This window comes from Mycteria americana (genome assembly GCF_035582795.1).
Source record: "Mycteria americana isolate JAX WOST 10 ecotype Jacksonville Zoo and Gardens chromosome Z unlocalized genomic scaffold, USCA_MyAme_1.0 Scaffold_30, whole genome shotgun sequence".
In the NCBI taxonomy this organism is placed as follows: Eukaryota; Metazoa; Chordata; class Aves; order Ciconiiformes; family Ciconiidae; genus Mycteria; species Mycteria americana.
The window spans coordinates 2902500-2913883 of NW_027445437.1; the positions used below are offsets into that span (position 1 = coordinate 2902500).

An 11384-nucleotide genomic window follows, 5' to 3' on the forward strand; every position below is an offset into this window, starting at 1 on the left:
ATTTTTTGCTCGCAGGTGTTGGATCAGGAGCTTAATAAAAGTGAGCAGGTGCCTTCAGCTGCTCTTCCTGCTGTCCTGTCATTGTGGCCTTTTCTGCGGAGTCTCCGACTATCTCAGGTAACCAAGCGCCAGTGCTGGTTACAGCGCTGACCAAAAAGTCGGGGGGGTCTTTGCAACGGCTCTGCAGGATGCAGAGTAACAGGAGGCAACAGGGAGGGAGGGCAGCAGGGGCAAAACGTGGAAGAGCACCACTGAAATCTTGGGGAGCTGCTCGTTAATCGTGAGCAATAAGCACAGGTAAGGGGTTTTGGGCAACAGTTAAACGTGCTCGCGTGCAGGAGGGTTTTACGCGCCAGAGCTGCAGCTGGACCGCAGCCAAGTAATGACCAGCGGGATTGTTCCTGCCCCCGAGGAAGAAGAGCCCGCGCAGTCATTTGCCAGTGTGTGCCCGTTACTGACGCAGCCCAGGGTGTGCGAGCACACCGAGACACCCCTCCCTCGTAGCCACCAGAGGAGACGTGCCTTCTTGCAAGCCCAGCATCCGTCGTGATGCAAACAAAGCTCACCTGTGACGGGCGCGCTGGAATAAGACCTAAAAACTGAAGTGACCCAGTTTTTGTTCCCCTATCCTCCCTCCAGAAGTTCGCTCAGGTCTCCTTACCAGAAGTTAGCACATTATTTCCCTGGTTCCGACAGCGACAGCACTTTCTTTTCCCGACAGCGTGGCCCTTTCTTCGCCACGGAAGCAAAGAGCTGTGTGCCGGGGAGGCTGGCCACCACCAGACACGCGCACAGCGGCGCTGACGGGTCCGGAGCCCGACAGGAGGGTCTGGCCCGAGCAGGGCTACGTCCCCCCTGAATTCAGCAGGGACCGCTCACCGGACCTCCCTGCACCCCCCTGGGCCAGCACAGCTCAGGGAAGGGAAGCCGGGGGGCCTGGGCACGGCATGTGCTCGAGTTCAGGGAGGCAGGCTGGGTCTGCAGGGAGGCCGGGGAGAGAGGAAAAGGCGTTTCAAAATAGAGGGATTCCTATTATTATCTGTAAAAGAAGCCCTCCGGACAATAGATGCAGGCTGCTGTGGAGAAGGCTGTGAAGGGATGTTTAGAAACTGCTGTCTAAGGTTAAAAAGCTCTCTGAAGTGAAGCTGAATAAAGCTGACATACTTGTTTCTGACAGGACTCTTAAAAGATACGCACAGATTGTGAAAATATAATTAGACGCCAGTCTTTGTCTGGCCACAACGAGTGGGAAATGGTGAAAGGAGAGGTCTCCCAGTCTGCATTGATTCATCCCCAGGACACAATGAGGGCGCTTGTGCATCCTTCTCTCTTCCCTAATGAGAAACGTTAATTGCCACAACCTCCAGAGTGTGTAGAGCACCCCATGCCCAGCGGAGGAGAAGGGGTGTTTCATTACAGCTTCTCAGCCCCATTACAGGCAGTAACGGAGATAATGGAAAATAAAGATGCCGCAGTTTTCGTTTCGGCAGCTTGGCAATGGGCACTGGGTGGGCGGGGGAGCGAGCACGGCCCAGCGCCGTGCCAGCCTCCGGGGGCTGCACGGGGCAGCCGCACCGGGCAGGACGCACCCAGCAGGGCCCCCTGACAGCTCCAGCCACCCGGCCGGGCATCCAGTGCCCCGTCAGCGACTGCCCGTCTCCCCCCGTGGGCAGCTGGGCTGCGGGGGCACAGGGCCCTGCAGAACCTGCCGGGCCCCTTCTCTGGGGAGGCAGCTAGGGCCACCCTAGCCAGGTGCGCTCCCCGCCGTGGGAGTTTGGGCAGGGTCCTGCTGCTGGAGGGGGAGGGAGGAGGGCCCACGGCCAGGCCTGTCCCACCCTTCTGTGCATCACAGGCAGTGGAGGGGCTGGCCCGAGCAGCCCACTTGCATGCAGAAACACGATGCACAGCCTTCGTGCAGGTCGTGCCATTTAATGGTGCAAAACCAGAAAACCCTCCCCAGGTAACGCAGGCCTCGGTTCCCAGCCACCTTACACAGCTCTTCGCCCTACTGCAGCTTTTATTGCAACTAAAGCGTCCAGCCAAGGAGGGAGAGCAAAAGAGATTTTTTTTTTTTCTTTCCTAAGCTATGTCAGGCCCCTAACTCTGCAGGGCATGTGGAAAAGGGAATTAAAAGGACCACAAAATACAAAGCAAGTCGGGGTGTGGGGGAAAGGCTGGTGCAAGGGACAGCTCTCCCTTGCCTGGCCATCCGGGGGAGCCAGAGCAGGGCAAGGCCGTCCCTTGGTCGTCCCAGGACCGGCTCTCCCCGTGGGTTTCTCCCAGGTGCCGAAGAGGGAGTTCAGATTGTCTGCCAGGGTTTGCCGATGGACTGGATGTGCTCCTTGGCCTTCATCCGCAAGGCGGCAATGCTGGTGTTGCGCGGGTCCGCCTCATCCAAGGGGAACTTGTCCACAAAGGCGGCCCCGCACTGGTAAGGCGGCGGTGGCCCCATGGCCCCCAAGGGCTGCAGCGCGTGGGTCACTGCCGGAGAGTTCAGGAAGGGCGGTGGCGTGTAGCTGCCGGGCAGGCTCTGCGGCGAGGCCACGAAGCCGGGCAGGGTCTGCAGGGCTGTGCTGCTGGGCACAGGCGGGCTGAGCCACGTCTCCAGGGGCAGGTTGCTGCTGAGAGGACCCATGGGTGTCGCCTGCGGTGAGCGGTTGAAGGTGAGGATGGGCGAGTCCTGCAGCTTCATAGAGGTCACCTCCAGCTTCTCCTGCCGCCGCCACTTGGCCCGTCTGTTCTGAAACCACACCTGCAAGCACAGCCGCGTCAGCCGGGCCCCAGGGCGGCACGGCAGCGCTGCTGCCCCACGGAGGGCAGGGGCTCTCCCCGGGGTGCAGCGGCGCACACGGAACGGAGCCGGCAAAGAACGACGGAGCAGCAGACGGCGCGCCGTGCCGTGCCGTGCCGAGCCGTGCCGAGCCGGGAGCGGGTTCAGACGCGCGTCCCCCGCGGGCTCGGCAGCCCCGCAGCCCCACGCTGGGCGGAGAGCGGCGCCCGGGGGAAGCCGCGCAGCGAGAGCCCCGCGGCGGAGCCGCCCCGCCCGCCCGCCCGCCCGCCAGCCGCCGCCCCGGCGCACAGCGGCTTCGGCCGCCCCGGGCCGGGACACGCCGGTCAACGGGTAGCGGTGCTGACGACGTGGCCAGCGGGCCAGCGGCCGGGCCGGGCGGCGGGGCCGGGCCGCGGCGCGACCCCGCGGCTGCCGAACGGAACACGGCCCCGGGCTCCGCGGTGCCCCGCCGGCCGGGCCGGGCCGGGGCCGCGCCGACGGCGCCAACTGCAGACGCGCCCGGCGCTCCAGCGGTGCCCCGTGGGGCCGCTCAGCCACGCACCGGCCGGGGCTCGCGGTGCCGGTGCCGGGCTGGGTCCGCGCGCCGGGGCGGTGCGGCTCCGGCCGCCGGGACCGCGGGTCCACGCCGAGGCGGGGGCTCCCGGCGCCGGGACCGCGGGGCTGCGCCGGGCCGGGCCGTGCCGTGTTGTGTGGGGCTTCCCGGCGCCGGGAACGCGGGGCTGCGCCGGGCCGGGCCGGGCCGGGCCGTGTTGTGTGGGGCTTCCCGGCGCCGGGAACGCGGGGCTGCGCCGGGCCGGGCCGGGCCGGGCTGTGTGGGGCTTCCCGGCGCCGGGCTGAGCCGGGGGTGCCGGAGCGCGGGGCCGGGCCGGCGGGGCGGGCGTTACCTGCACGCGGACCTCGGGGAGGTTGACCTTCATGGCCAGCTCCTCGCGGCTGTACACGTCGGGGTAGTGGGACTTCTCGAAGGCGCGCTCCAGCTCGTGGAGCTGGTACGTGGTGAAGGTGGTGCGGTTCCGCCGGTGCTTCTTCTTGGGCTGCTCCTCGTCCGACGGCTTCCCCTCGCCGCTGCTGCCGGCGGGCAGCTCGGGGCTGGCGCTGCCGGGGCAGTACGGCTCTGCGAGGGGAAGACAGGCGGGTCACCGGGGGGGCGATCTCCCCGCGGGGCCCGCCCGAGGGCGCGGAGGAGAGGCGCCCGCCCGCCGCCCGGCGCCTCTCGCCCGCCGCGCTCACCTTGGAAGCGCTCGGCGCGGCCCTGGGGCTCGGCCGGCGGCGGCTCCCCGGGCATCTTGGGGAGGCAGTGCCGGGGAGCCCGCCTGTCCGCCTCCTTGGCGCCGCCGGCGCTGCCGTCGGGCGGGAAGGGGCCCAGCAGGCCGTCCTCCTTGGTGAACCCCAGGATGGCCTCGATGCTGTGCAGCCTCGACGGGTTCCCCCCGGGGCTCCGCGCCGCCTGAGCCGACAGCGAGAAGGCGCCCTCGGCCATGGCGAGCAGGGCGCCGGGCGGGTGCATGGGGCGGCCGGCCCGGGGCCCCGGCGCGGCGCTGCGGTCCCGCCCGGCCCCGGGGCGGCGCGGGCAGCTCTGGCACGGCGCCGCCCGGCGGGCTGGGCTCCTTGGGGCGGGGGAGGAGTGCCGGGGGGCGGCGGGCGAAGGGGAAGGCGAGGCCCCCGCGCCGCTCCGGCGTGGCGGGGGAGGCAGGGCAGCCCCAGGGCCCGGCCGGCAGCGCCCGCCGCCCCCCCGCCCGCCGGCCGCCCCGCCCCGCCCCGCCGGCCCCGGCCCCGGCCCCAGACGGCGCCGGGCGATGCCATCCGGGGCCCTCGAGGCGGGGCCCGCCGGCCCCGGGGGCTGGCCCAAGCCGAGCGCCCCGCCGAGCCCCGCGGCCGGAGCCCCGGGGCCGGGGCCGCGCTGGCCGGGCCGGGCGCCGTCGGGAACCGTCGTGGGACAGGGCGGCTGCTGCCGGTGCGCCGGGCGCGGGGGGACCGACCCGGCGCGGCAGTGCCCGGGATGGCGGGAGCCGCGGGAGCCGCTCGCCGGGAGCGGGGCTCCGTGGAGGGGCTGGGGAGGGGCGGGAGCCCCGGGGCGGCCCGGGCGAGAGGACGGTGGGTGCCCGGCGCCCTGCCCTGCGCTGTGCCGCGGGCCTCGCAGCCTCCCCGGAGCGCTCCCGCTTGGCAGCTGCAGCCTGCGTCCGCCCCAGGCGCTTTTTAGCTGCGTCGGGTTCCTGGGGAGCCTCGGAGGGGGCATGCGGCAGGATGTGCCCGATGCGCGGGGCGAGAGCGCTGGGGTAGAAGCCGGCGCTCTGGTCCCCTGGTGGGGTATGTGCCCTGCGTCCGGCCGCCTCCAGAGCCAGGTGTACAGACCAGGTGAAAGTGCCTGCGGGCCGTTGGGGAGGATGGGCTCTGGAGACATCTGAAGGAGCTGGGCTCAGCCTTGCAGCCTCCACGAGTCGGGGGAAAGCGCCAGGCAACATTTCTGAGGAGGCTTTCTAAGATGCTGGTATAGGAGAGACCCTGTGAGAAAAGCTGCTTCTGTGACCCTGTCCTCCACGGCGCGAGCGTGGCTGGGAGGCGAGAGGGCAGGGCACGGCTTCGTGGGAGACCTACAAAATGCTTTTGGAGGTAAGGCGGAGAGCCATATCCCACACCTTACTTTGTCCTTGGCTTGGTGGAGGACATGGACTCAGCACATGCTGACCAGGCAACGGCATCATGTCCCCTGCCTCCAACATACTCCTTCCTGCACCAATACTCTTCCTGCTTTTCTCTTTCCATCACTTTATCACTTTTTAAGCTAGTGCTTGCCAGTTCCTCTGAGGCACCAGCTGTCTTTTGTCCCAGCTGGTTTAAGTGATAAACACAGTAACATCCAGGTGGTTTTCAGCCTGCACTTAGCTTGAGGATGCTTCCATTTCAAGCCTGAGGAGAGTGTATGTGAATGAAAAACACCACTGCTGCTGCTTCTCTCAGATATATTAGCTAGTCTAATACAAGGTATGACCTCTCTCCACAAATCTTCATTTTTGCTTCCCCCCACTGCCCCAACAGGACGCATTTTGTGTAGATTTTTCCACAGGAATCGCTTCAAAACAAAGATTGGCAGCGCTTGCCTCTGCCCGTGCCCACACCTCTTCAAGGTTTGTGGTCGGATGCCCCGAAGTTAATGCCTTTTAGAAGTGCTCAGCTTTTCCTGCTAGCTCCAGGTGAGGTTTGCCTTCGCTGCCTGCTGCTGGGGGGGGTCAGGGCCCAAAGAACTCAGCCATCCGTTGGCAAAGAGGGAAGAGGCCAACAGAAGAGACAAGAAAAGGTTAGTGTGGCTTTTGTGCACAATATGAAAAGCAAGTCAATACCATTGTAGGGGCATTGGAGGGTACTCAAAGCAATCAGCCAGGGGCCATTGTGTGCCTTTAATCTACATGTGTATTTCCCAAGAACTCTATTAGTGAAGATGAATGAACTGTGCAATGTCCCTAATTTCTTCTAATTTGGAGCTGGGGTTTTATGGCACTCACAACCAGCACAAAACACGCCTGTCCCTCCAGAAGCCCTGAGCAAACTTGGGAATCGTTTTTGCTTGTTGTAGCGAAACAAGATAGCAAGGTGAGACGAAGGAGCGAAGCCCCTGTGGCCAGACTCTGGTCTGGCAGTAAGTGCCAGGAAGGGCGTTGGGTCCTGGCACAGATGCTGCTTTTAGGGCGCCTGTCAAAATTGTCAAATACAGGAACAAGACTCAAATTTTTTTGCTGCTAATCGCAATGCAAATGTAAAAAAGACTTCCACCCCCAAAGCAGGGTACACATCCCACACAGCGCACCAAGAGACCTTACTCCCTAATAGAGAAGGATCTTCCTTCCTCAGCAGTAGATTATTACAGTTGCATTTTCCGTACAGGACTGCATTTGTCACTGTAGCATCCTTCTTGCAGGGGAGTGGAGTTGTCGAAAGAGGAAGCAACTCCCTTGGTCACAATCTGTAAAAATCTGGAAAAAAAAAAATCCCTGTAGCAGAGCAGAGAGCAGCTCTGACTCTTCCAGCTCCAGATCTATCTTTTCTCTCTTGCCATGCTTAAGGCACAGACCGTCGTGCCCTCACACGCACATGAGGCATCACACAGCTCTAGGGAGGGAGGAGGTCTAACGGTTCCTCTGATAATTGGAGACTAACACAGAGAGTTTAGGATGGCAAAGGAAGGTAGCTGTCTGAACATTTCCCTTTGGGTCTAATGTACCGACTGTTAGCTAAATCCCCTGCTGCCACAGAGTCCCCTGGGACATACGTCATACGAGTACGAAGCCTCAGAAATCGATACTGTGGTACATCACACCTTCGCAAAGACCATTTGCCTTTGGAAATTTACAGGGGCAATCAGGATCAAATTGGAGAATATTCATTAGGGGATGCAATAGGTGGGATTTGTTACTTGCCTTTCCAAAACACGGCCCCCATTCCATCACCTTTTTTAGTTTTTTGCAATGTATTATTACAACAATTACTGCTGAAATTATGTTTGGAAGCTAACAAAAATTCTCAAGATGGACAGCCTCTAAAGTGCAGCCGTCTGCTATACCTCCTTCCTCTGCATGCACAGTGAAGACTAAATGGGAATAGTTTTGATCCCGTTGGTGCTGTTGAGACGTATGTATGGGACGTGGCTTCACACAATGAAATCGGCACCATAAAATGCCGCAGATTCGTGCTTCCTTTCCTCCTGTCTTTTCTTTATGTCAAGCTGAAATAACGACTGCCTTGCAGAGCAGAGCTTCGAAGCCGAAGTCACTCTGCAGGTGGGACATCGCTCTCCAGACCAGTGATGTGCGGCAGGGAGTGCCTCCCTGAAAGATGAACAGGCCTTTCAAGGTCAGACAGCAAATCGACAAGGGGCGGCGGGGATGGGGGGGTAAGGAAAAGGCAGAAATACTCACCCGGTGGGAACCTGTACCCTGCTGCAGTTTGCATACTCTGTATCATCCAACAGATCGTTACAAACTGGAAAAACTGGCTTTGCTTTTTTTTTTTCCTCCCCAGAAGTTCCTAAGTGTGCAGTTTAAGAACCTTCTTGAAAGCACGGCATGCGAGGAAGCTGCTGCCTCCTCCCTTCACTGCATCATTCATACCTTGATAGTCACCTCCTGCTTTTTTTCTGGTGAGGTTTACCTGCCCCTAGGAGAGCTGGCTGTGTTTCCTCCACCACTTACAGGGTGCTCTGTGGCACGCAGGAGTCCCACGGAGGCTGCGCAGGCCCCCGTGCCTGAGCCCCCGTGGAGCGTGCTGCCCCGCTGCCCGTCTGGCTGTGGGCACAGCATCAGCCGGGGCTGCGGGGCGGCAGGGCAGCCCTTTCTGGGTGGTGAGCAGCGTGGGTCCGGTGCGAGGGCTCGGACAGTTCGGCTCGCCACGCTCAGCCGTCCCTCCGGAGGGAGGGAGTGGAGGTTCGTGCTGTAAGGCCATATTAATGCAATCCTTCTTTACTTGTTTTCCAATTAGCCTAATTGAATTCGGATTGCTTAAAAGTGGGCACTAGAGACATTTATCTTGATGGGATGACGGCCTTGAGCTCCAGCGATCCTATTAACTGTAAGAACCCAAATCCCAGGTAGGGTCCGTCCAGCAGTAGCTCCCATGTGACCTAACGCTTTAATCTGCTCCTCTTCCGTGCAGCACACACACGCACACAGACACACACACATGCAGACACGTACGCATGCATGCACACATGTGCATAGGTGCACGCGCATACGTACACGCGCGTTTGTGCACACATACGCGCACAAGTGCATACCATACGCACACGTGCAGCGGCTGCCTCTCAAGGGTCCAGCAGTCTTAGGAGAAAGGCTGTTTAGTGCAAGGTGATGGAGAAAGACCCTTCCTTTTCCTTAGGAGTTGGAGCAGAGTCAGTGTGCTGCCTGCCTGCCTGCCCGCTCTGCTCCAGGCTCTCCAGGCTCTCAGAGCTGAGCACCCGGAGAGCTGCATGCCTGGTGACGTGCACCCCGTGCGGCCCTGCCGCCTGCTACCCGTGTGCCTCCCCGGGCCTGCAGCTGGCGTCAGGACGGGGACAGCCGGTGCCGGAGGGACGAGCCACGCAGGCGCTGGCAGGGAGCAGGGCAGCCACCTCCAGCGCAGTGAGGATCAGGCTCCTTGCTGAGGGCAGCACAGATTTGCAGCTCTGCCCTGGCCATCACGCCGCCCTGCATGGGGGGTCTCGGGGGGATTTGGGGCAACGGTGCTGGCCCCCCATGGGGCCAGGACCCACTGTGCCCACCACTCCTGTGCTCAGCCCCGTGCCAGCCCCAGGGCGGGTGCGAGCCCTGGCCCCGGCACCCCGGGGAAACTCCGTCTGTGCGTGGGAGCTCAGGGCAGAAACCAGCACCTCCTGCGATGTAGCCCAGCTTTGCCACACTAGACTGAGAGTTTTTAAGTCTCTGGCTCTAGAAATGGTGCCTAAGGCAGCCCACTCCCCTCCCAGCAGCAGAGCAGCGTGGCTGTGGCCAGCACCAGGGCTGGGGAGCGTCCCACGCTGTGGATGGGGGGGCCCGTCCCACGCCAGCCCACAGCCACCCCCCAGCCCCACTCGCCTCTGCCAGCCCTGACGTTTTTTTGGAATCTCATTAATCGCTTGTTTGGTAATTCGGGCTGTACTTTCTTCTCTGACCCTTTAAAGCGTGAAAATGCTGATCCTATATGTGCTGACGAATTTAATTAGCTCCTTTAAACCACCAGATGCTTTCAGTAAGATTTTCAGGATGTCCCAGACACATTTTAATTCAAAGGTCAAAAGCCTTAGGCTTGTTTACTTTGGTGTTTTATAGATAAGACAATTCAGGCTGTAAAGTAACAGAACAGTATGGAGACACCTGACAGATTCATAGAAATACAGAGGCAAATGGACTGATCCTCACAAACCAAGTTGAGCTGAGCTGGCAACTGTTTTAACTACGTTGTGTAAAGACCTCCTAAAAGAGCCCGCCTGTCTTTCCGCATAGATAATTAAATTCTGCGGTGACATCTCAGAGAAGGATCCCAAGAGACAGAAATCGGATCACAAGTCTTGGTGGTTTTAGGCAGAGTGTCTGAGACAGAGTTAGCATTTGCTAGCTCCGATGCCTGATGGACGCGCTGACGATGGGTCTTCACCACTGAAGAAATGGCCTGTTACAATACAAGAGCCACTGACGTCCCTCTCTGAATGGACCAGGGCATCCTCTGGAAAAAGCGGGGAAGGTAAACTTGACAGCTCCTGTGTTTCTTAAGTAAGAAAGAAGTGAGCAAGAAGAAAAGGCATATTTTCTTGGGACTACAGTGGGGAAAATACTTGGTAACAGCTTTTCACGCAAGTCTGTGCAGCTTATATTTGAATAGTGATTGCTGAGCGAGCTTTTCCAAGATGATCTCTTGCATCCAGCAAGCCCCTACACAGAGCTGTCCCACGGAGGACAGGACCAACGCCCGCCACCTCTCCCCGTCCCTAAGCCGGTAACTCCAGCGTCACTGCTGGGGAGCCGCCGCCGGCGGCTGCCCAAAAGAGTAAAAGCAGCCATCGAGGGCCGATTGCCCTTTGCCAGGGCTGATAGAGTGGCTCAGCATGGCACAGAGCTCTCTCGGACACCGGGGCCTACCAGGCCCTTGCTGGCAGCGGGCATGACGGCAGCCTGGCAGGGAGGAGCTAAACTAAATGAAAAAAAAAAATCTGCTTCTCTTAAAAACTAGAGCAAGACAAATCGGATGTTTTCTGTAGCTTCTGAGGGTCCCGTGTAACCTTTCTTGCCATCTAACCTTTCTGGTTTTCTTGCTTTCTTATCTGGAAGATTGTCCTGTTGAAGAGCAAAGCAGGACTAGACCCTGCTTGGGAAGGGAGGGGAAGGGCAGGGCGGGGTGGGGAAGGGCAGGGCGGGGCAGGGCAGGGAAGGGAAGGGAAGGGCAGGGCGGGGAAGGGAAGGGAAAAGACAGAGAAAAGGAAGTCGAAAAGGAAGTCAGGCAGGGAGGCAGCAAGGAAGGAAGGGAAGGAGGGAGGGAAAGAGAGAAAGAAAGAAAAGAGACAAACCAGACTTAGTGCATTTATTCATTTAAAATGAATATTTTTACTTGATTGGGTGGAGGCAGAGAGAAAGAGAGACTTATAAACCTGTAGGAAGGCGCTACGTGTGTTCATTTGCAAATGTCATTCACAGGCTAGCTCTTGGAGACCTTACCAAGTTCTTCATTTTATGCAGTATCTGAGCCCCCCGGGAGTAGTACCGTCATCCGCGTGCAAGGGCTGTACAGCTTCTGGGTGGGTTATCACGCATGAGAACTACTACGGCTATGCAAGTGCAGAGAGAGGGATGCTCCCACCTGCCTTAACCACAGGACCCTGCTCCGCAGGGCTGCTGGAGGTGACCTGTGCCGGCCCCGCCGTTGCCTGCCCAGGCTGCGTGGGGCTCCTGGGCCGGTGGCCCTGGCAGCACCGCAGGCTGCGGCGAGCAGCCGTCCCTCAGCCGGGCAGCGGCTCTGTGCTAGGGGCAGCGGCTGGCTCCGTGTTAGCCAGCACCAGCTCCGCTTCTTGGGGAGTGGGGGGCGATCAGGTTTTCCCTGCTTAGGTTTTCCCCAGAAAAAAAAACCTCTGAGCAAC

General features: G+C 60.5%; 1 protein-coding gene across 1 annotated transcript; it reads right to left on the reverse strand.

Moving 5' to 3' along the window:
- Nucleotides 1–2290: 2290 nt before the first annotated feature.
- On the reverse strand, nt 2291–4343 carry RAX (retina and anterior neural fold homeobox). Its single transcript, XM_075489056.1, has 3 exons — nt 4022–4343; nt 3676–3905; nt 2291–2752 (listed from the first exon to the last, which is right to left on the reverse strand). Exons 1-3 carry the CDS (start codon nt 4296–4298, stop codon nt 2300–2302), a joined length of 960 nt encoding a protein of 319 aa, XP_075345171.1. The 5' UTR covers nt 4299–4343; the 3' UTR covers nt 2291–2299.
- Nucleotides 4344–11384: the final 7041 nt, after the last annotated feature.